The sequence below is a fragment of the Apus apus genome, chromosome 2 (assembly GCF_020740795.1).
Source record: "Apus apus isolate bApuApu2 chromosome 2, bApuApu2.pri.cur, whole genome shotgun sequence".
In the NCBI taxonomy this organism is placed as follows: Eukaryota; Metazoa; Chordata; class Aves; order Apodiformes; family Apodidae; genus Apus; species Apus apus.
Genome location: NC_067283.1, coordinates 147,824,093 through 147,848,095, shown reverse-complemented (window position 1 = coordinate 147,848,095; position 24,003 = coordinate 147,824,093). Strand labels below are relative to the sequence as shown.

Sequence of the window (24,003 nt, the reverse complement as noted above, 5' to 3'; positions counted from 1 at the left end):
GGTGGTTTCTTCATGTTTTCATCTGTTTCATCGATGGCTGCATTTCATCCACAGCATGTAATCTTGCTGGCATCAAAACCAACATTTTCATGATTGTTTTGCCTTTCTCTCGTATTCCATCTGTGATCCCTCTTTGCAGGGTCCTGTTCTCTCTGAACATCTTTTTCCCCTCAAGAAGTGATATACCCCATTGCCTGGACAGTATTAGTTTATGTTATATCCCCCTAATATCAAGTGGCCTCACAACAACCTCAACATCGGTTTCTCTGGCAGAGAACAGAAAGTGTATATAACATGTTTAATCTTTCACAAGAAAACTGATAGTGCAGGGAGGAATTGAATCCAGGACTCCTGGATGCTACGTACTTTGATACTTGTGAGAAGTGTCCCAGTCTTCATCCTTAAATATCATCTGACTGGAGCCTGCTAAAATAACCATGGGCATAGGAAATTGCAGTCAGGAAGAAAGCTGAGCAGTGCCAAGGTAGGTGCCAAGATACCATTATGGAGGTAAGCAGAAAAGCTCAGAATCAAAACCCTTCCTTTTTGTAAGATTTAAGTTTTGAATGCCAAGAAGCTTTGCATTGCCTTTGGAGTGCATTTTCACTTGTATTTACTCCATGATACTCAGTAGGGATGGTGCTCTCCTTACCCATATTCTTCTAAACCAACCTAAAATTGCCTCTTATCCTCATATTTTTCCTGAGTGTGACCAAAATAGACCTCTAGGATACCAAAGCTCTTTTGAGAGGTGAGGTACAAACAAAAGACTGCTCTTTATATAAGGAATAAGTAAGAAATGAGCAGAGAAAATGCAAATGCTGTATAGGTTGGGGTCATTAGCTCAAGTTGAGGCAACAGGAATTCTTGCCCAGAAGTGATGGCAAGAATGAATTTTTCACCTGACTGGCTAGAACAGGACAGAAAGCCAGACCAGGCAGGCCTAGCTGACCAACAAAGCCCAGAAATCAATGTTAAGACTTGGATCAAGGCTGCTTAGAAACGGTCATAAACAAAACACAGGGATTTACCATGTTTGTGATAACAGCTTCATAGTAATAATTAGATTTTGTAAGATGGGCTCTGGCCTGCGTCCAGGTTCCTCTGGAACTGAGCTTATGTCCTACTTTGCAGCTCTTTTTTGCTTAAGACTTTCTTGACAATAGTGGTAATGAAGCATTTGTTTCCTTACAGTTTAAAAGCTTGAGTAAGATTTGGCCCTAAAGAGCTTCAAACTCAGAATTTCTGAACATCCTAAAACTTACAGAGCTATTTCCAGGACTCGTGCTTTTTCGCATCAAATATTTATGAGTTTATTTTTTATAACTTATTTTGTTCCATATTCATATTTTCAGTAAAGATATTTTTAAGCCTTTGGACATGTTCTTTTCTGAAACTGATTTCTTGATATCTTTTTCCTTCCACTTCATGTCTCGGTTCAATGCTGGCCTAAATTCCAAACTTGCAAAGGACCTTTCTCAAAGTATGATGGGTGAGGTGGAGTGGGATGGAGAAATAGTTGTCTTTCCTAAGTATAAAAGGGAAGAGTTGATCAGGAAACCACCTCCAAACCCCAAATATCTTTGTCTATATAAGTCCTTTCTCCACAGTACAATCACTAAACTGTTTTGAAAATACAGGAAAAGATTCAAACTCTGCTGTATTTCCTCAGTGGGCATTGCCTTGGAAAACTTACTTCATCTGTGTTTTCCACCTCTTTACAGTCTCCTTATGTACCTAATTTGGAAGTTCACATCTGGCTTTCCCTAGACCTGTCCTGCTCCCCAAAATTTCTTCTGAAATTTGGTGATAAGTAGTTTACAGAACTGACATTATCTTCTTTAGTTCAATCACATTTCACTCTTTGCAATCCTGTAAAGCAAAAGATGGTTAATAATTTAGAGCCAGTTCAGTGGAAAGCTGCTAGCTTGGCCTCAGAGTGATTTGGAGTGATATATTCCCATACTGGAGAAATCTGATTAATCCAGAAAAGAAAGATTGAAGGCAAGAGAGCACAGTAACAGTATTTTAGAGCAGAAAGATTGTAACAGAGAAGAAGGCAATCATTTATTATCCATCCCTACTTTGAGAGGATAAAAAGAAGGCTTAATTTGCAGAGAAACAGATTTGGGTGGGATACTTACAAAATCTGCCAAAGCTGTCCAGCTGATGAGCCACTGGAACAGGGACATGGTAAAATCTCTCAGGGCATAATCTAGGGCTTTCATGAAATAATTCAATAATCTTTTGAGGGCTTTCCTGCCCCTCCTTAAATGTGGTTAGTCTTTCTATTATGACAGGAGCTGGAATACAGCACTTCTGTGTGTATGTATGTGTGTACTTATACACAAATACTATATGTATATATAGTATACATATATATATGTACTGTATATACACACTAAAAATAAACTAATATACACTGACACTGGTATTATACATTAATAATGTACATTACTAATAAGCATGTGCATGTATATAATTATATGTAACTCAACTTGTCTCCAATGTTTACTCTTCCTTAGTGTTTCTGAAGTACAGACAAAGCTCATCAGAAACTCTAAATGTGCTCTCCAGCTTTCCTAGTAGAGAGGGCCAGCCTTTGAAAGGCTTTGTTCACATTCATTTGCATTCTTCCTTACCTAAATCAGTCAACCAAAAGACATGCTAGCCCTGAGTCCTCGAGGCACAATCTGCAAATGTCAGCTCAGGGAGTTCATGCACCTTCCTCCAGTAGCACAGCACTTGGCTGGACACATTGCACATGAGCAGAAGAGTCAGCCCTTCTCAGAAGAAGTATGGAACACATCTATGTGTGTGGAGAGAGCTGAGGGACTCAGATTACAGCTATAACTAAATAACTGGCTTTCATAATTGTGGTCTAGCACCAGAGGTGCGTGTGTGCTCACACAGTAGACTTATGTCACCAACTGTCTGATCCAGCAGCTCCTGGGCTAGTGTCTGTGTAGATGAGATCACAAACTGTTTGAACACAATAGACTAACTTGAAACCACCCTGAAAGTATGAGATTGATTGAACATTCACAATTAAACACTGATGGACTCTTACAAGAGCTAGGAACTTTAGGCAGTTCTAGAAATTACCGTATGCAGTTCCTGCTTTGTCCAGTCCCATTTATAAGTTTAAGCATGTTAATTAATATTGGGGTAGAGTGTCCCATAGAGGACCTTTTCTCGGTCATTCCTGCTGCTCAGCTGATTAAATTGGGCATAGATAAGACATTTTTAAATACCTAATAGAATCTGTCCTTGCAGAAATGCTCCATGTTTGGTTTTTAAAGGAGTTAAGATATTTAAGAAATGTCTTGTATAAGGTTAAAATATACCAATACTGATAAATTATGTAGGGCTGGAGCTGTCACATGGGCTCATGGACCAGCCTGGTTATGAGAAATGAGCAGAAGAGTCATGTGAGGAGTCTGCTGACCCAGCTGAAGACACTATCATGAGGACCCATGCAATGGAGACTCCTGCCACCACCAGCAACAAACTGTCTGCTTTGGGAAATTTGAGACTGTATGGGACCATCAGCCAGCCTATGCAAACATCCCAATAAATTAGTTTCTTCTTTTCAACAAGTATTCTGCCAAGAATGTCCATACAACGAATGAGTGAAAACCTATCTGTTCCCTTAGGGTCTAAATGATAGACAGGAACAGGCTGTCATGTGCAGAACAACATGTCTTTGAGTGTGGGAGAAGGCTGTATATTCCATGAACTGTTTTGGTGGCTGCTGATGTACAGCCCTTACTGTATGATGTGAACAGATGTGAATCAATTATGGAACAAGGAGGTCGTACAAGGCCTTTGGGGGAAAGAGTCGTCATCCCTGGGTCAGCAGAACAGCCCAACCCACCATCTGTCCTGCAGTTGATCTTCTCAAAGGAGGTGAAGTGGGCCACAAGCCAAATAGGTCTTCCTGAAAACCTGCTGCACTGACATATATATGCTTATTTTGGAGATTACACATAGTTTTCAAGGAATTTTGAAACCCCGTCCCAATGTCACAATGATGTAAGCACTTCAGTGTCACAAACTGTTGAGAAGACTGAGATTTCCAAGTCACTTTACAACATAGTTGCCATTAACTATTGTAACCCTGTCTATATGCAAACCAGTCTATGGCTAAATCTTTCCCATAAAACATTTCTGAAGAGTGTGTTAGTCTCTGACAATGCAACTAAGCTTTTACTAAATTGTGTCAGGTTTTCAATAAGTGGAGTCAGGTTCCTCTGCATATTTTTTGCTTTATTTCTGCTCCAGGTTTATTATTAATTATATAATTTATGAATGTGAAACACACAATCTGTAGGTTCTGATAAATAAGGAACAATAAAGATCTGATCCTACTTGTTGCTGAGGACTTTCAAATTCCTCTAGCCAATATCTGCTAATCAAGCTACCACTGTCTAAAATGCATTGCTTGATATATTTGTAAGTGATGTTTAGAGAGAAGCTTGTAATTAAGGCAATAAGTAGGCTAGATCTTTAAATAATCCACAAGTAAGACTAAAACATTGAAGAGAAAAATGTCGAGGAAAGGAAGGAGAGAGAATGATCTATAATGAGGACTTGGGTTGGTTACGTGAATTATCACACATGGTCTGAGGTAGAATTTTTAGAGGGGAAGTTCACAACTTGAATTGCCAGATGTCCAGCTCTTTAAATAGGGCAGAGTTCAATCAGTTTCCTGTGAAATATTAATTTAGACTGATACTGACATTTTGGTTTCCTTTTTGTTTTAGGAGCGGCTGGTGCTCTCTGTCTTACCACGGTTTGTAGTCCTGGAAATGATAAACGATATGACCAATGTAGAAGATGAACATTTGCAACACCAGTTTCATAAGATCTACATTCACCGTTATGAGAATGTCAGGTGGGTGGAGGAGCCTCTCTTTAATGTTCAGGGTCTCAGATGCTGCTAAGGATCTCTTGTTTGAGCATTTCCATTCTGATGCTTTGTCATTCATAAACTAGAAAATGAGTGTACCCTTGTTTAATCCCTGAGCAGAGAAGCCCTTTGATGTCTTCTTTCACTCATCAGAATGGCTGGATGCTTTTACCATGGCAAGAACCATTTGAACAGAAAGCTGTGCCTGGACCATTTGTGTATCTTTTCACTTTAGTTAGGTAGTCAGGGTTGCACAGAAAGGGGAGCCCTGCCTGCATAGAAATGCATATTCTGCCACAACCTTCTGGTTTACTCCCCATGCTGGGAAATGAGATGGCCACTTGTAAGATGCTCTCAAAGATGTAAGCACGTTGTGTGGCTCCTCTGTTTAGTAGCTATTTTCATTCAATCATTCTTATAATCATATTCATAAGTCCATTTTCCTTTTTTATTCCCCTCTCTAAATTTTGTCTCTCATGAAATTAGTTAGCAGGAAAATAAAGTTATTCTATGTGGTGCTACTCAAGGTAATAACTCCTAATTGTTTAATTCATGCCACAATGATCAGCTTCCACTTCATGATGTTACAGAGTCTTTGACTTTATTGTAGTTCCTGAATATCAGAATATTTAGCTAAATCACTAACATTATCCGTAAGTTTTTCCCAAACTGCAAGGACAAATGATTGATTTGCAATCACTGAAGGAATTAAAAATTAAGTATCCTTGGATATGATGGGAGAAGGTTTGCTAGGAAAACATGTACTTTGCCTTTTATTGAAACCCAAATATAACTTTGTCTGGATAAGTTCAATAAACATAATTTGAACTTCTGCAAAAGAATAAGCTGATTATCTGCTTCTTCTGTGGCCTTGCAGTAGCTCAGTCATATTATTTTATTAAATCTAGTGGAAAGTATCAAGGACCCTTACAAAAGGTTTGAATTACACTAAATTAAAATATCTTCCATTACCCTCTTTCATTCTCAGAGTAACTGTTGCTGTAGAAGAATCAAAATAGGGAGAAGAGGGCCCTTCTGTATGAAAACAAAAGAGCTGTAGTCAGGGGTGAAAAGTCAAAACATAATTTATGCTTGAAAGAGATTTAAAATGAAGATTGTGTGTATTTTAGAGTAGACATACAGGTTTTTTCCTATGCATGCTGCCCTGGATTAGATCTTTTCAAAACTGGATTTCATTTTTATTTTTTTCCTAAATATTGAGCACTGAACACTACCTAAATCAATGCTATATGAATCCCTAAAATTAATATCAAGCTAGAGTATTTTGTTATTTTGATAATGAAATCTGTAGAAATTAGTTGTCTGAAAATATATATATATTTTTTTTCAGTTTGGCTATTATTAATACTCATTCCTCTTTGGGTAGTTTGGTACTTTACCTTTTAATTTTGATGTGGTTTTTTTTTTCTCTCTGGTAAAAATCTTACCCAGTTTGTGAGCCTCTTATTTAATTCTCACCCAAACCCTTATCAGCCCATACATTTGAAGCTGAGTTGAAGGTTGAATGTGTCCCTGCCCATGCAGGGTGATTTGATCTAGATGATCTTTAAGGTCCCTTCCAACCCAAATTATTCTATGAGTCTCTGATTCTATGACTTATAATTAGTAAAATTATACTGCCTACCTGATCACTCCTATATTTATTATTGGTTACATTAGTGATTCCCAGACTGTCAAATTGTGATCTTGTTCAAGATAAGCAACAGGAATTCAGCTACTCATGTTGTAACACCATTTATTAATTGACTTTTATGTGCTAATGAGATTAATTAGGGTTATTTCTAGTCTGTGCTAGCATCATATGTGTATTTTGGAACATTTCCTCTTTTCATAGTAGATAATACTTTATTCAGCTGCTGAGTACTGAGCTATGACAAGGTTTGGTCTGGGTGATAGCTTAGATATCACAGAGTTCCTGTGTGTGCATCTTTCTCTATACTCACATGTGCCTATTTTAGGCATAGTGAACAACCAAAGTTACATGGCTAGAAAATTAACTGGCTGCTGAAATACAGGTTAGAACTTTGTTTGCAACTAGTTTGTTGGTTAAGATTCTACCATAGCTTCAAGCACCCAATCTGATGCATCTAAATTCAAAGTATGATCACTCCAGGCTCCCTGGGAAGTCAACAAAAAGAACAAGGAATCATCCAAATGAACACTCATACACTAAATGGAGGGTATATATTTCTAACTCAGGTATTTCAGTAAAGCCCCTAAAATTAGATGTAATAAAGCTGGCCTGAGCCTGGTGTATATCAAGACTGTCATCAATCTGTCTGCTGTCTTAGGATTTCAGTCTTTTATGGCACATAGATAAGTAAAGCCTGAAAATCACACTACAAGTTGAAATAGCTGAAGAAAAACCCACAGTAAAAAACAGGCATTTGTAAACCCGCCCTAGAAGAACACTGTCAGATACTAGCAGATAGCTGGGTGCAAAGTGCCTCTGTTAATAAAACCCTCTATATTTTGGTTGCATTTTACCTCAGTCTTCTCACTGATGAATGGGGACAAGTGTGCCTATTAAGGCTGTGGGAAACTGTTCTTTTCTTCCCCACATTAGCCCCCCAGTACCGGCTTGCGACGTCTGCTTAACTATATATTCCCAAATGATTTGAAAATCCAAAATTTAATAACACAAATTTCTGGCAAGACGCTTTCTCATTCTTGGCAGTATTCCTTAAGTTGTCTCGATATTTATATTCAATATTCAAGAATCTCCACATGTTTAGAGCAAAGGCAGCACGACTTTAAAATGAACCTTCATTAGTAAATTACTAGAAGGTTACTTAGGACATTTAGTTATTAAAGGAAATAGACTGGAATACTAATGTATCTTCTTTTTTTAGCATTCTTTTTGCAGATGTTAAAGGATTCACCAATCTCTCCACAACTCTGTCAGCCCAGGAGTTGGTCCGAATGCTGAATGAACTCTTTGCCAGATTTGATCGACTAGCACATGTGAGTTAAACACAGTTTTTTTGCAAAAGGATATGAAGTCAACTCCATATTTGGCAGCTCTGGGAAATACTCTCTGATCACTTTGAACAATATTAATCCAGATTTTCCCCACTGGGATTTCATATCCATCAAGGTTGGAAGACCTGGACAAGTTTTGTCAAAAGTGATGTGTTCTGATACCAAGTGAAAGCTCATATAGGCATCAGAACTTTGTGCTTCTGTAGTGCTAGACCAAGAGAGTAGATCCCCTAACACAATTTCTAAGGAAGTTTTGTAGATCTGGCCCTTGCTGGAATTTTTTTTTTTTTTCATTTTTATTTTTATTTTTACTATTCTTCTAAGAATGGAGAAAGGCTTAAAAATCTATTCATTTCAAGGTCATGTAATCAACCATCTCAGTCATTGCAATGGGTAGTTACTAACAAGTTTTACAGTCTTTAGGTTGGATTCTAACTCAACAATGAAAATAATTACACACAGCAGAGAAACCTATTACATTGGAAAATTAGTACTGATTAGGAAATCAAAAAGCACAGAAATATAGGTAGAATACATGCTCAAATTTGCTAGACTTACAATTCCTTTTCTTCTTTTTTATGTTTCTTTGGTCAACGTTTCACTTCATGTGACTATATTTAGGTGTCATCATCTGAGGTGGCTAATAAGGCTGCTAGTGTAGGCAATTAATTACATTTAGTTAAGTTTAGCTTATAATTTATCTAACCAATGTAGGCATCTACTATGGGAAAACAGGAATTGCATTCTGAGTATCATTGACCATGCTCTCTATTTACTAAAAAGAGAGCTTTGAGTGACTTGCTGTGATGTATACATCGACATCCCTAGCTGATTTCTGTACATCTCTGGTTCAGGAGTGTGGGGTATTTGTGAACATATTTTATAGGCATCAGTAAGACCCTTGATGTCATCTCTTATATTGCAAATTAAAGTCAAAAAAGGCAAGACTTGGGTATTTATTCAGAGCTCTTTTGAGTCACCTATTTTTATCTCAAATAGCAATGTGTTTTCTCATGTACAGAGTGATGCCAAAAGACATTGTCAGGACAATGGCAAATTGGTAAATGCCATCTACAATATTTGTTTTGCAAATGAAAAAGCAAACCTCATCAACTCTGACCTATATTAAAAACCAAGCAGAGTGAAAGAAGTTACTCTAGTCCCATCTTTTAGAAAGCTTATTGGAATATCTGCTTCTGCATGGCTTGACAAAAAAAAGCTACTCTAACTGAAGAAACATATGTTAAATCAAATTAATTGTAAGCATGTCACAGAAGTATTTTAGGAAGAATATGTACACAATATTATTTATTGCTTTGCTTTACATTTTACATTTGCCTAGCATTCCAACCCCTAGGATTCTATGATTCTATGATTGGTAGAACAGGTTCTTTGTTCATTATCATTGACCATATTCTCTGATCATTACATAAACTGCATTTATCCAATACAGAGTTTGTCTAGAAGGACTAGATCCAATAAAGAAGTTAAGAACAAGGAAAGCATTTACATGTAAAAGTGTAATCCAGAGAATCCTCCCTCACCTGCCATTTAATGCTGAAGGCACTTCCCTGCTTGGTTTTACTATTTTATATGAGCTGAAAACTTTGCTTCTTCAAATGCCCAGAGGTTTCCCTCTTCTCTGTGGTTTGTCATGCGTCTCTTACTTAAGCTTTCTAGAAAGTATCAGTCCTAAACTCAGAAATCTTCATGGAGAACATTGAATGTGCTCACATAGGACTGTGTATGCCAAAAATGTAGGTGAGTTTGTTTGAAAGAAACAGTAATAAACCTACCAGTTTGTCTAACAGCCAAGAAGTTGTTATCCAGAAATTTGCAGACTTTGGATTGAAAATAATTGGAAAGAAGTTCTCTGCTAAATTTCATCATCAGGACAGGTACCTGTCAAGTGAATGTTCCAAGTCACTAAGTTCGAGACTTTAAGCTCCTTCCTGCATTATTTTTCCTAGTCTGCGAATTTGCTTTTCTCTCCTACACGCAATTGACTAGACTACTCCAGTTGTCTAGATCAGTGGTCTGAAAGGCAGAAGACCTTTCACTTTCAGGGAAGAATCACTGCAGCAGTTGAACAGACTTGAGTCCAAAGATTACAGTGATCTAACCATGTCTAATTAGAAAGAAAGACATTTTGATTGTGTTCCTTGTTTGTGGCTTCTGAGATCTTGATGTCATGATACCTGCCTTATGTCCTGACAGTAGAGGTGCCCAACAGCCCGGAGAGGAACAGAAGCTCTACATGGCTTTTGGTGTTTTTGTCCAATCCAAGGAGATTAACCCTTTGCACTTTATAGGAAATCAAGACTCCTCACTCAGGGTTCTGGACTCTTATGGAGAGGCCAGATGCCTAAAATATAAGGACCTAAATCTTGTATTAAACTTAAGCTTTGGAGAACTTTGGAAGTGGACTCGGATTGGTCCATGACCCAAATTATAAGGACTTGTGATTTACAACCTACCCAACTGATACTGTACAAAGTTTTCTCGCTTTGCAGAGGTGTATCTTCCAAAACAAATGCTCAGTCTTTATCTAAAGTTTCCAGGAGATGGAGAAATACTTTTGTATCCTAGGAGTCTGTTCCAGTGCTTTTAACACTTTCACTGTTAATTCAGTATGGCTTGTTTCTCATTTTATTTTTTCTGACTTTGAATTACATCCATTGATTCCTACTATGACCTATTTTTTCTAGACAAAAAAAAGACAAAAACATTTTGTAACCACTGATTCACTGCAGGAATACATTTGTGTGCTTTGATTAAGCCACTTTTAAGATTTCCTTTTGATAAAATAAACTAGACCAAGCTCATTGTGAGGCTTTATGTCTTGAAGATGTATTCCTTCAAATGATTTGTGGAAATAGTTTCCTGGACTGCTTCTTATTTTTCAGAATCTCCTTGAAGGCATAGGTACTAGCACTGAAAGCAGTGTTCCTGGACTAACCTCCACCAGTGTGGTGGAGGCAGATCATCACCATTCCTCCTGTTCTCTTTTTCCTTGATTACTACCCAAAGATCACATGTTTCTAAACATAGAGTGGTGGTATTATTTACTGAAATATTCTTTTTGTTTTTTAATGCCTTATTGCCTTTTTATGACCACCATGCCAACATGATCATTCTTCCAGACTTATGTTACTAGCAATGGTTACGACTTGTCTGTAAGCCCTTGACAAGCCTCTTGAAAAGTTATCCTTTCAAGACCTTAGAAGGATCTTCCAGTAAGGAGGATTACCCATTCACATCTAGAGTTCTGATCTTTCAGTTAACTGTTACTTAATCAGCTTAAATAGAATTATCATAACTCTTAATTGCTACTCAAACTCTGGGGTTTTGACAGCAGTTACCATCAAAGCAAAGAGGTCAAATGTGGAAAGCTCGAGGCAGTTTTCTTAGATTTTAAGGAAAATCCTTATAAATCTTTACTTCTAACTAAAAGTAGTATTTTATAATCGTGTATAAAGGACTGTTTTATCTGTCCTATATAAACCATATAATATAAAGAGGACACTATTTTCAGTGTCATACTGAAGAATGTAGCTTAGTTTCTTGTTTCTCTCAGTCAGCCTTCCTTTGTCACTTGACAAAGAGAGAAAATCAGAGCTTTCAGATTTTGTTCAGTCTTCAGTTGGTTACATCAAGTATTACGGCATATGTTGATGCGTATAGTTGATAACAAAAAGTTCCATAATATCTATACCATTGCCACAGAGCACTTTGAATAAATAAGAAGAAAATAGAACTCAATTAAATACTTCTTATAAGAAAGAAATATAATATTGTTATGTACAGCTACTTCTCCTTTCTAATCACTCTATGATGTTTCTGGAAGATTTACAGTTATTAAAGGGAAAAGTGACAGTTAGAAAGGAAGAAAAATAGGTTGACATAAATCAGAACTGAACAAAATATTTCCCTTTATATCCCCCTACTGAAAAGCCTAAGTGGCAACTTAATTTAAGCTAATATTTTCCTTGGGCAAACATTTTGAGAAAGAGGAAAGAAGATGAAAGTCAGTAAGATATTTAAGCCTAAAAAAGGTCCTGCTTTCATGAAAATAAGTTATTTTTTATATTTGTTTTTCCTCTGCCTTCTCTGCAGTGCTACATATCAGCTGATGCTGATTTAAATTGTCATATTTCTAAATGTATCTACACTGTGTGTAGATTCAGTTTCAGCTATGAGAAAAGAGGAAAGAGTAAAGCCCTACACAGAGGAGCAGACATCTCTAAGCTTTGTCACAACAGCAGCTGACATGCAGTCCAGCATTACAGAGACCTAAAGATAAAATCAAGCTACAGCACTTTAGATGAATACACAAAGTTTAACACAGAGACAGTCTTAGCTTCGAGCTTGAACCCATCCTTAATATGAAGCATTGATGCAGAAACAGAAATCTTCTCCTGAAAGATTAAACCCATGGGTTTAATATAAGAAAACAACAACTGGCCTGTAAGACACTGCATCTGTTAATAGTCTCATCAGCTCTCGTATGACAAATGAGAGTAACACTGCTTCTTACTCAGAGGAATTTCAGATGCTGAATGCAAGAATTGACACTTTAATATGAGCCTTTTTTCTATTTATGTCACTAGCCTGGTGTTAGCTGGAAAGTTACTTATGTAATGTGAATCACAAGTTTTTTTTGCTTATTAAAAAACTGAAGATTTTTTTTATTTTATTTTTCAAAGAGAGGAGGTAATTTCTGTAAACTTGTTTAAATTCTCTGTTGGGTGATGCAGACAACCTGCCAAAAATTTCTCTAACCATGTATTACCTACCAGTCTTACCTGTGACTAGTATTTCCAGGGATGGGACCAGCCTTCCTCGCATGTTCCTCAGGATCCAACATCCTGTAGCCCCAGCACAAAATCTGCACCAGCTGGTATCAAAGAGGGAAGAGTGCAGTGTGTTAAAGGCTCTTTTGCCTCCTCAATAAAGGCACTCTTGTTGCAGTGCTTTAGTACTGTTCCCAGCCACCTTTAACCTCTGAACTGGCAGTGCTTTGTTCTTACTAAAATTACAGTATTTCATATGCTTAAGAGCCCAGTAAGTCATCAAATTATCTGAACAGTCAAATTAAAATCCAATCCACAAAACACTTTCAGAAGTGACAGTCTACAGGCATTTTATGAAATACAGTCTGACGAAAATGACAGATTAAATAAAATATCAGTTTAAAAAATTCTCAGTGATTTAGGAACTCAGAGTTATGTACATACAAAACCTAAAAAAAAAAAAAAACCCTCCCCACTTTGTTGACTACATTGAGATTTGAATGAAATTTAGGCTCCACAAATACATTCTTGAGAAATGTCCTCCTCACCCTTTATGTATCTGCAGTCCTAGAAATTCTAAAGGGGCAGGAAAGAAATTCACCTTGAATCTTTCCAGCAGGGATTTCTGTGACTTAAAACATTTATGACACAGTCTCCTAATTAACACTAGCTGGCAAAGATGGTTGCTCACCAGAAACAACAGCCACAGCTGTTTTTCTTCCATGATATGGCAAGGGAGAGAAGTGTTGATAGAATATATTAGAAAACTCAGGCAGGAACACACCTCAGTTCCTTCTGCACTATGAGAGACCCCAAACCCACATTTTCAGTCAGCCTGGAGAAATCTTAACCACCCCTCTATAGGCTGTTCTGTAAAAAGAAGGCATTTCTTACCTGTTCCGTTAAACTATGTTAAAAGAACTCAATAGAAGGCTATATTTGTGTTCCCTGGTCCAGGCAGAGAATGAGATTGCCACATTTTACTCCTTATGATTATAAAAAATAGAAACTGTCCTTACAACCTGGAGCCAACCTGGTCCTCTTTTCTGCCTGGATCACCAGAGTTGAAAACTTCCCTCCATCTGGCTCTGTGAAGGTCCCAGCTCTGTTTTCCAAAGCAACAGGCTGCAATAGCAGGAATTTGGACAGATCACTCTCTCCAGCCCACCCCAAAAAAGCCTGCTGATTAAGAATTTTGGCCTAGACCCCATTTCTGCCGAGAAAGGCCTTTTATCTAGATTTCCTATACCTTTGGCAAATGTTCCAGGAACTGAGCTATTGTACACAAAGGCCAAGTCTCTGCCTCTTCCCACTCTGGCCACCTTTTAAAAGGAGATTTATGTGTATGATCTCTTTGTTCAGCAGTTCAGTAATTTCTCATCCACAATGTTCACATTTTTAGCTTGAAATTATAAAAATTGTGAATGCAGACTCTTCTGTGGGCTGTCTGCTAGCCAACGGGATTCCCTCCAAAAGTAGGTGAAGTGATTAATTCACCACAGGCAGAACTGAAAAAGTGGCGTAACTTATAAAACACAATCACTTTTTCTCCTCATCAGAAATTTAGCCCAAGGAAACAAGAAATATTAATGAAGTTTCTCACTGTGTCTTTCAGTAACTTGATGTCTGAGAAACTCATTTCTTCAACTCCACTTTATGCCAATTTGTTTTGCTTCCTTTCTAGTCACCAGGGGTGTATTTAATAAGCTTAAACATAAATCATTCACATGGATGAGGTAATTATTTATGAAAAATCTGCATAATTTCTTTTGATCTGGATTAAGGTGATTTGGAAAAAGATTTCTCTTCAAGTGCCTTTGAATTTATCTAGAATTCTTATTATTAATAGTTGAATCTTTGAGTCTACTTGGTACCCCCTGGGAAAATTTCTGCTGATTTCAATTGATCTTGGCAGAATCAGGCCCCTTAATCTGTTACTTGTAGCAAATGAGAAGCTGCAAGTAAGGAGAAAAAAAGGCTCCTGCTTATGGTACGCTGAGAAATTAATTGATGCCTTCAGTAACAGCATTAATGAATGAGAATGGGGAAAGATGTGAGGCTGATGGATACTGATATGAATATCTGTATCATATCAGCCATCACTTACATGCCCAAGGAAAACTTCTGGAATTGCTTATGGGAAGAGGAAGAGGAGTATAATAAAATAAACTGAAAATTGTAATAGCCTCATGACAGTGTAAGGATTAAAAGCTGTAGTGTGATATCTGCCGCATCCAAGTTCCTGTATGGCTTCTTCTCTTCTATAATTTACTAATTTTAAAGCTTTTTCATACATGTTTGTATTTTTCATTCATTTTCATTTAATATCAACTTGCAACTCTTCCATACCTTTACAGTGAGAAGGTTTTAGGAAGTGGGCTTGAGCCTTGAGAGTGTGAGGAAAATCTGAAGTGTTATCACTATTATTTTATACCACTTAAAATAGGTCGGCCCTTACAAAACTCACTCTCCTACTACAGCTACAGCATGGGAAACCACATTGGCCATGAATCTAACCTTAATATAGTAATACAACCAGCCTGATAAAGCATCTAATCTAAACTGTAGATGTGATTAAACTACAGAGTTTTCAGAGGGAATCTCAGGAGACCACACAGCCCTCCTCTGCCAAAGGCAGATACCATTAACCCTATGTTCTTTCTGGTAGCTGATGAATTATCTTCTAGTTGAAACTTTTCCAGTGATGAAAAATACACAGTTTACTTTTAAAATAATTATAATGGCGATAATAAATGAAGAACAAAAGGAATAAGGACAACATAGTCCCACTGTAACACAGTACAAGTTTAGCAGTCATAATGATTTGATTAACAGGAAAAATAAGGAGGGCGAATCATATAAGTGCTTCTTGTGGCTTCTTGTGGCCAACAGAGACACCCTGCCTGGTCCTTGCACTGCTCCAGGGGGACATATATCTTATGCCATGTCTTTAAGTCCTGTGTGGGTGTCTCACATACCTCAGGGTCTTATTGATGCTCCATAAGCTTATGTGTAGACAATTGAACTGAAGCCCAGCCAGCTGCTTTTGCTGTGAGCTGAAGCCATCCCTAAGCTTCCCTAACTGCATTGCCTGGCTCTCCTTTGACCGTGTTGGCAGTCTTGACTGCTGCCTGACACATGGCCACTGTATAACCAGCTCTATTTGGATATCTCACTCCTTAGCTGACTTCCTGAGCTTTGGCAAATGGGCATAGAGATGATGGAGCATGACAACAAAAAGCATACATTCGTGTGCAGATAAAAGGGATTTCCTGTGTCACACACATGCACTCACACATGCATACATCAGACCCTCATTAGCAGGTCTTGTTATGCATGAGGACTCTTCTTTCTTTTTCTTATATATATATATATATTTTTTTTTTTATGTGGTCTGCCCTGTACTGATGTGCAGCAAATAAGAAGACATGCAGCCCGTTGACAGAGATCTTACCTGTCTTCAACGGTATCAGCACTTCAGCCAGTTTAAAATGAGTCATTAAGAACCAAACAGCTGAGGTTTTTTCAGTTGGAGATCATGTTCTCTAGCTGTACTGAATTAGATGCTCATTTAATAGGGACTCCCTCATTGTCAGATGGGCAGGTACTACAGGTGCATGATAAATGTCACGTGTAAAAATCTAATTATGATATTAAAATATTATAGTACTTGAGACTTCTTTTTGTTTCTTTCTTTCCTGGAAATTGAGTGGTTTTCCCCTGTTTTTTCCCCATATTATACTGTGAGGTTACCAGCTCTAATGTGTTTATAGAGGGTCTGAATGAACTTGAAGTGCTGCTTTTTGCTTTACTTCTCCTCAGTCAAACCAATAGGAAATCATAACGCTCCTTTTACTTTGTAGATGTCAAAGCAAATGGCTATTGGAATATGAATCAATTTAATGGCACTATTAGAAGGCCAAAGAATTTTAGAATCTGTGTTTTGTAATTTCTTTATCTCTTTGCATTTTTTCTAGACAGGGAACACAGAGGGAAGCTCAAGGAAGCCCACTGACATTTTAACATGCACTGATTTATCCCACAGAGGCCTTGCTACTGGTTGATTAACTTTAATGTTTCTAGTTTTACTCTGTAGAAAAAAAAATAGGAAGAAAGTACAGGAAGATTTAATTACTCATTCTTTCCCTTGAGGAGGAAATCTGTGAAAAATGATTATTTTGGTGCATTTCAGGATTTACGATTTCAGTTGCAACCATATGAAAAACACCCAGTGTTCATGCGTGTGAGTCTGCAGAAGGACTGATGAGAAGGGGACAAGGAAAGAGGAGAGTTACATATGCATGTTGACAGTTTAGAAGCCTGACTTTAGCCTTGGATTTCCTTCTGAAACTTGGGCAGCTAGGCATGGCAAACTCAGAGCCAGCAACAGCACTATCTGGCAAATTAGTAAAAGCTTCAAACACACTCAGCTCCTGCTGATGGTTTAAGGAGATTTCCAGGTGAAACGGCTTACTTTGGCCCTGTGCCCAGAGCAGGTTTTACCCTCACTGGCATGTTTAAAGCTTCAGCTTTGACTTCTGCAAAGGCTTTGGGCACAAGTGTGTAGCTTCCCTTTGCCACTCTAGAATTTTTAAAGACTTATCTGAGGTTGGCTACAAAGCTTCATTCTTCCTAAGCAAACTCTTGAATAATAACCTGGAGTCCCATTCATTTGGCCAGTATTCAGCTCCTGAGGCACAGTCAACATTCACATTTGCTCCTGCATCTTACTTACAGCTGTCTCTTCCCCAGTGTGTATCCCCCCAACTCCTTTGATTAGTGCAGCCTCCAGGTTACCAGAGAGGAAGAGAAGAGAAAAATGGAAATAAATATCACAGGCCAAATGTTGCTGTCATATAATGGACCAGTTTTACAAGTCATTATCCTACTCCTCATAAATGACTGGTCTTCATTCTAATGTTCTGTCACCACAGCCTTTACTGACTGAGTAAATCATAATACTGCATGTATTATTTCAGTGATTCCCTATCAAAAAAACACTTCCTTGACTCAACTTTTAACACTGGCTGCTCCTAAACACTTGCAGCTCTGTCCTCAGATTATTGTGGTCTCTGTTCCTGTGCATTAATTTTCTCCTGTGAGTGCCAAGCCAGCAGAATACAATGAGCAATTTTACAGCTACCTGTGGGCTCAATTGTTATACTTGTCTGGGAACTGCAAAACTTTTGGCTACTCAGGTATTTCTGCTCACTAGAAAAGGATCTTCTAAAATAATGATCCAATCACTCCGTAATATGTTGTTTCAGTTTATATGATACTATTAATACATATTTAAATAATGAATTTCAGTATTTGTTCTGAGGGTAAAGCATGGCTCTAGCTGGATGACAAATAAATGTAATTTCTCCACAAGCCAAATGCAAGATGACTCCTTTGGTATCTTTGGCTCACAGATACTTGAGTAGCTCCTATAGATGTGGGGAATGCATCAGTGCTACAGTGGAAACCTTGGGTGGGAAGGGATAATCAGTGGGAGGAAAGAGGTTTTAATTTATTTCCAGTGTAAGAAGGGGGCAGAAAGAATGCCCTGGAGACTTACAGTCTAAAATGGGATATTCATTACCTTAGATGGGGTTTCTGGATCTTTGACCTAGCTTCCAGCCTGATTCTGATTAAACCTTTCTTACCACCAGCAAAGGCATCTCTGACTAGCAAAACACAAAAAAACCCCTATATCTTTTCTTACTGAAAATGTAAAGGCACTTTCTTTCAAAAGTGAAATAAATTAAGATTGCACTATTCATTAGCAAGAAAGATCCAGCAACAAGTTTTAAATTTTTTTTCAGCTCTTTTTTTGACTACTTTCACATTCAACTTAAAATTATGAAAACATAACTGTGATTCTTTGCTTTCTCATTGATACATTTATATATAGGAACATCATTGTCTCAGAATAAAGATCCTGGGGGACTGTTACTACTGCGTGTCGGGGCTCCCAGAACCTCGCCAGGACCACGCACACTGCTGTGTTGAAATGGGGCTCAGCATGATCAAAACTATCAGGTAATGCTTTTTTCCCCCTTCTTTTTTCATTGTTTCTGACTCTGTCCTGAATTTCCTATCTGAGAATGCTTTTACTAGACAAGTAATTCCTATGGGGATTCAGAGACATCAGGATCATCACTGTGAAAAGGGCAGGACTTTTTCAATCTGTGTAATGTGTGGGAACAGACACTAAATTAACTTTATTATTTCAGAGCAGGTAACACAGTAGGTTTCACAGATCTTAACAGTTTTCACTTTGTACTGTTGTCATGTTTAAAAGGAGGTTGAGGAAGAGTCTGAATTTCTTCCAATAATCCCTTTAATAAAATAAAACAACAATAATATAAACACTAAATAGGCAGCTGTGGCAATACTTTAGGTTGGAAACTAGTTCATACAGAAACTTACAAGCACTAAGATTTGCCAAATGGGCAAATTTTAATTGTTAAATTAGGTTGGTGCTTAAATCCACATTGTCTAGAAATGTTTTAATTAGGGGATGTGTTCCTATCATGTAAATATAGTTGTGTTGCTGATAGATTATTGTATTTTTGTGCAATCAGGATTAATAACAGTGTTTCAGCAGTCTATATATAGAGCTTGTTCAATGATTTACTGTAAGATTGGCCAACAGCTAATGATCCAAGAGAGATTTTCTTCATCTTTTTTATCCTTTATATCAGTGCTGCTGAGCTCCCCTTCTCCAAATCTGTCTTCTGTTGCTGTTGTCCCTAAAACAGTGTTGCCTGACCCAAGCACTCTCCTCTTTCCATGGATGTTTTGCTGTCCAATCTTTGCTTCTTTTCCAGGCTGCTTTCTTCCTTCAATATGCATATCTCATTACACATCTCAGACAGTTAATGCCTACTGCAGCTGCATTACTGAAATCTTAATAGAGAAAGAATTTGACAAAATTAATTAATGGAAAATGTAACCGAATCATGATTATGCAACAATGATCTCTAAGAAGATTGGATTCAATTATCACAGACTAAATGTTGCACAAAGTAATCAATATTTTGTTTCTGGAATCCTCACAAGTGAAAGTGAAGCATGAATTAGAGAACACAGAGATGAAAAAAAGCTAACAACATTGTTAAAAATTCTTGGAGACACACATCAAATCATTTGCATTTGCTTGGTAATACCACCTGCAACAAACCCATTGTAAGTCATTTTTCGTCTAAGAAAATAATTTTCTCTGAGGTTTCCTTACACATGAACTAGGTCTCAAAAACAGTAATCCAGCAGAAATTATACTGTATCCTTATTATGTTACATTTAAAATATTATTCAGTTATATTCAGTGGGACCTGAGAAACAAAAGTCCATTAGGATTTGGGTCATCCCAGGCTAATACAGTTCAGATTGCCTCCAATTTATTGGACAATCTCAGTATCTGAATTTCTGGCCATTTAATTAGCATGAAATTATATTTTAATAATTATAAATTTTTTATCTTCAACTGAAGATTTCACAAAACAATATATTTTATGTCAAAATATTAGACAGATGATCCAAGATATGAGAAGTCATCATTCATACCTTACAATTACATTGAAATGATACACACAAACTCAAAGCTTTCTTGCAAATCAGAGCAAATTTACAGGAAATTTGAAATAAATTAGAAATTAGTTAGTATGAGGGTGGTGAAACACTGGCACAGGTTGCCCATGGAAGTTGTGGATGTGACCCCCTGGATGTGTTCAAGGCCAGGTTGGATGAGACTTTGAGCAACCTGGTCTAGTGGGAGGTGTCCCTGCCCATGCAGGGGGGTTGGAACTTGATGATCTTTGAGGTTCCTTCCGACCCAAACCATTCTATAATTCTATGATTCTTGGTCTCTCCATTGACAACGAGTAATTTGTAACACTGCAGGGATTAGTACCAAGACTTTTGGTGAGACAGTGCCCAAAAATCTACCAGGTGAGGGGACTGTTACTGAATTTTCCTTCTAGTATTCCTGACTGCATGGTCAGCAGAACATGAACAAGAATTCAGATCTGTTCATTACATAACATGTAAAATAAATCTACATGGGCAGATTAACTCCCAAGGGACTTCTGATAGTTTAATACAGCTCATATCCATACAGCTAAAGTGCTGAATTATTGTTAATTCAGACTCTAAAATTTGATCTAAAACTTACTTATCAAGGATCTCAACTTCAGTCTTGCTGCTCCTCTTCTCTCTTTGCAGATGTAAAGAACTGGTTAGAACACAACAAAACAATCCAAGATCATTATTTTCCCTGTAAAGATTTTTCACATCACTGTGCCTTTTTACAAATCTTATAAAAGAAAAGCTATCGTTGTACTTCCACTCTGTCTTCTTGTGCTTTGCTTCCTTAAACTTTGACTGCAGTTGAATTACAACTTTCAACCATGGGAAGGTTCCATGAAATCTGATATTTCCTTTAAAGCAAGGAAGTTTGGCCCCATCACATTTGTGCATGAACAAGAATTCTAACTTGGCTGTCTTGCAAAACCCAGCCTTCCATAAACACTCTTCAGCTGCAGTTGAAAATGCAAATTAAAATAAAAAGAACAAGCTGTTCACAAGGGTTCATTTATTTTGCTGGTTCTTGTATCTTTTTACATGCAGCATAACTCTTCCTGTATTTAATTTTGTTGTATTAATGGTTGTCTTAGCTGACAGTTGATAGAAATGAGATACTAGTGGAATGTTTAGTTATCAGATGATAGTTATCACTCAAGCTAAATGGATGTCAGAGATAACACTCAGGGAAACTGAATCTGCAACTGTTCTTACCTACAATAAAGAACAGACATCTTATCTTTATGTCTATAGGGAGGGAATGATTTGTAAGAAGAAGCAGCTATTGACTTTTCCATGGCATGCTAGTGAAATTCCAAAGCTGTGCTGGAGTGCCAGATGGATGGGATTATGGGCTATGTGAAAAATTCAAGATAGGGACATCTATTTGCTAACAGTCAAATATGGAATGTGAGCTTAAGACCTACCAATAAAATTAGGTTAGATTTGATGACATAATTATTACCTTAAATATATTAAAATGGATGTAAAATAGATAAGATAATGATACAGAACAGAAAATAATTCTGGACTGTGATAATTTCTAAATATCACATTATTCTCCAGACAGAGGTTAGGATGCTGGTTCACCGGGGTTTCCATTCTTTGGGCTGCACCATGAGGAGAGAAATAGCTACAGGAGCATAGTGAGGGAAGTTCAGAGGGAAAATGTATAAAGGAGAAGGGAGAGGAAGCATGAAAAATGGTGGAAGTAGAGGAAGGACTGTGAAGAGAGGTGAGGGAAATAGTCATAAATAAGAGGAGAAAGTACTTCCTAAGTGGAAATTATAGAGCATAGTCAATGTCAAGGCCGAGTTGAGAACAGTGATTCTTGACATGAAGGCCTCATTTTAAAAAGCTTGTTCAACATTTTCATAAAGGTTCCGGGAAACGTTGCGAAGATAACTTATGAAGCAGAAATGCCTTTTAAATTACAGAACTGCAAAGTCTGATCAGTTTAACTGAGTGGAAAAAAAAAAAAAAAAAAGGATTCAGAAGTTATTTGGTAGCAGCACATTAAAAATGTTATGGGCAGAAACCACTAGATTTAAAAATGGCTGATGGTATTGCGAAGAGAAGTGATGGCTTTTCTGTCCCTCAGCATTTTCAAATCAAAACTGATTTTTTTCCTAGAGTAAATACAGGTGCAAGTTACTGGACTGCAAACATGCATCAGTGGGTAAAATTTGCCAGCCCGTGTGGCACAAGGTATCAAGGTGAACAATGTAACTGTCACTTCTGCTCTTCAGCTTGGGACACAGTGGCAGATTAAGTGACAGGAGCTGCCTCCAGGGGTTACAGGCTACTGCTTTTGCCACCACCTTCTCAAATGTCCTTATTCTAAAAAATCCTTGTGACTGGGGAGAGATGGGGGAGGGAGACTGTGTGAGGCCCAGCTCCTTAAGGGCTCACTCACATGGTATAATGATGGAAATTCAGTAATAATCCAAGTAATGGTGGAAATTTAAACAAATCTGTAAGCCGATATATTTGGTAAATCAAGTTCTGAATGGTTTCATCTCTTGGATTATTTCCCACTAAAATACCAGCTGAAGGAATAATTATTATGACAAAAAAATAGTTCCAGCGTACGATGCAAGCTAAACTCCAGAAATTAGTTAACAGCTTGTCTCCATTAAAACTCTGTAATTAACTACTAATATTAGCATCAGCTCATGAGAGAGGGTGGAAAAAAAAATAAAACAAAGCAGAGGAAAAAGAAAACAAACAAACACAATCCAAACCACCACAACTCTCTTAGATTATCTCAGGGTCTGACCTGTCAGTTTTCCTGCCTTTTTCAAGAAAAATTGTTTTTAACTCCATCTGTATGGTATTAAAAAACCCCACAAAGTGATCAGTTTGTTAAAGAAGTTATTTAGGCAGTGAAACAGCCAGGAATTCCTTTCATAGTCCATGATTAATAAATAATTATTTAATGATGTAATAATACAATCCATCCGGTTCTGAATTCCTTCCACTGATTACTTCTTATATAACGTACAAGGATCAGCGTGTGTTGTGGTGAACCCTGATTCACATACAGACATAAGGCAGAATAATGCTTCACATATCTAAAATTTGTTGCTTACCTACATTTCTGTATGGTGATGGAAAGGGGCATTGCAAAACATTCACAAGTTCAGCCAGTACTTTTCAGGCAAGTTACAGAGTGAGCAGGTTTCCTCCTGAGACTAAATCACATTGTGATCCATTTCAGCCACTGGCTGAGAATGAAAAGAGTGCCAGGACAGTTTATCTTTCCCTGGTTTTCCTGTGGGATTATTATATTAATTGAACATGGTAGAGATCAGTAGGTTTGTCTGCCTCTGAGATGTCTTCGTTGAACACACCATCAAATACAACCAATGCCATGTTGGCAAGTCAGCATAGGAGCATATATATTTATATAGCTTTTTAGAACATAGTTTTCAAATGAAAAAAACAGACTTCTGATAGTATGGTTTGCAGTCCCTCAAGCTGTATTAGTTTTCTGCCCCTCAGAACAGACAGACATAAGGAACAGGAAAGCAAGAGTGGTTTAACTCTCTGTCCATGTTGCTCTAATAGCCATCTGAACTCAGAGCAAGTCAGTTATATTGATAAATCTGATTATATGAAACTTCTGTAAATAACAGGTTCTGCTGACATTGGGATCCAGCTCTAATTCCAAAGTTAATTCACTGTGGAGCTATTTTAAACTGGCTTATTGGGATAATACTTACTCTA

General features: G+C 37.5%; 1 protein-coding gene across 2 annotated transcripts in view; it reads left to right on the top strand.

The window, feature by feature from the left end:
- ADCY8 (adenylate cyclase 8) overlaps positions 1-24,003 on the top strand; it is a 130,686-nt gene that overhangs the window by 47,839 nt on the left and 58,844 nt on the right. For both annotated transcript variants that reach the window (XM_051611890.1, XM_051611891.1), the window contains exons 3-5: positions 4,767-4,897; positions 7,786-7,897; positions 18,605-18,732. In XM_051611890.1, coding sequence (XP_051467850.1) covers positions 4,767-4,897; positions 7,786-7,897; positions 18,605-18,732 — 371 coding nt within the window. The remainder of the gene's footprint in view (positions 1-4,766; positions 4,898-7,785; positions 7,898-18,604; positions 18,733-24,003) is intronic.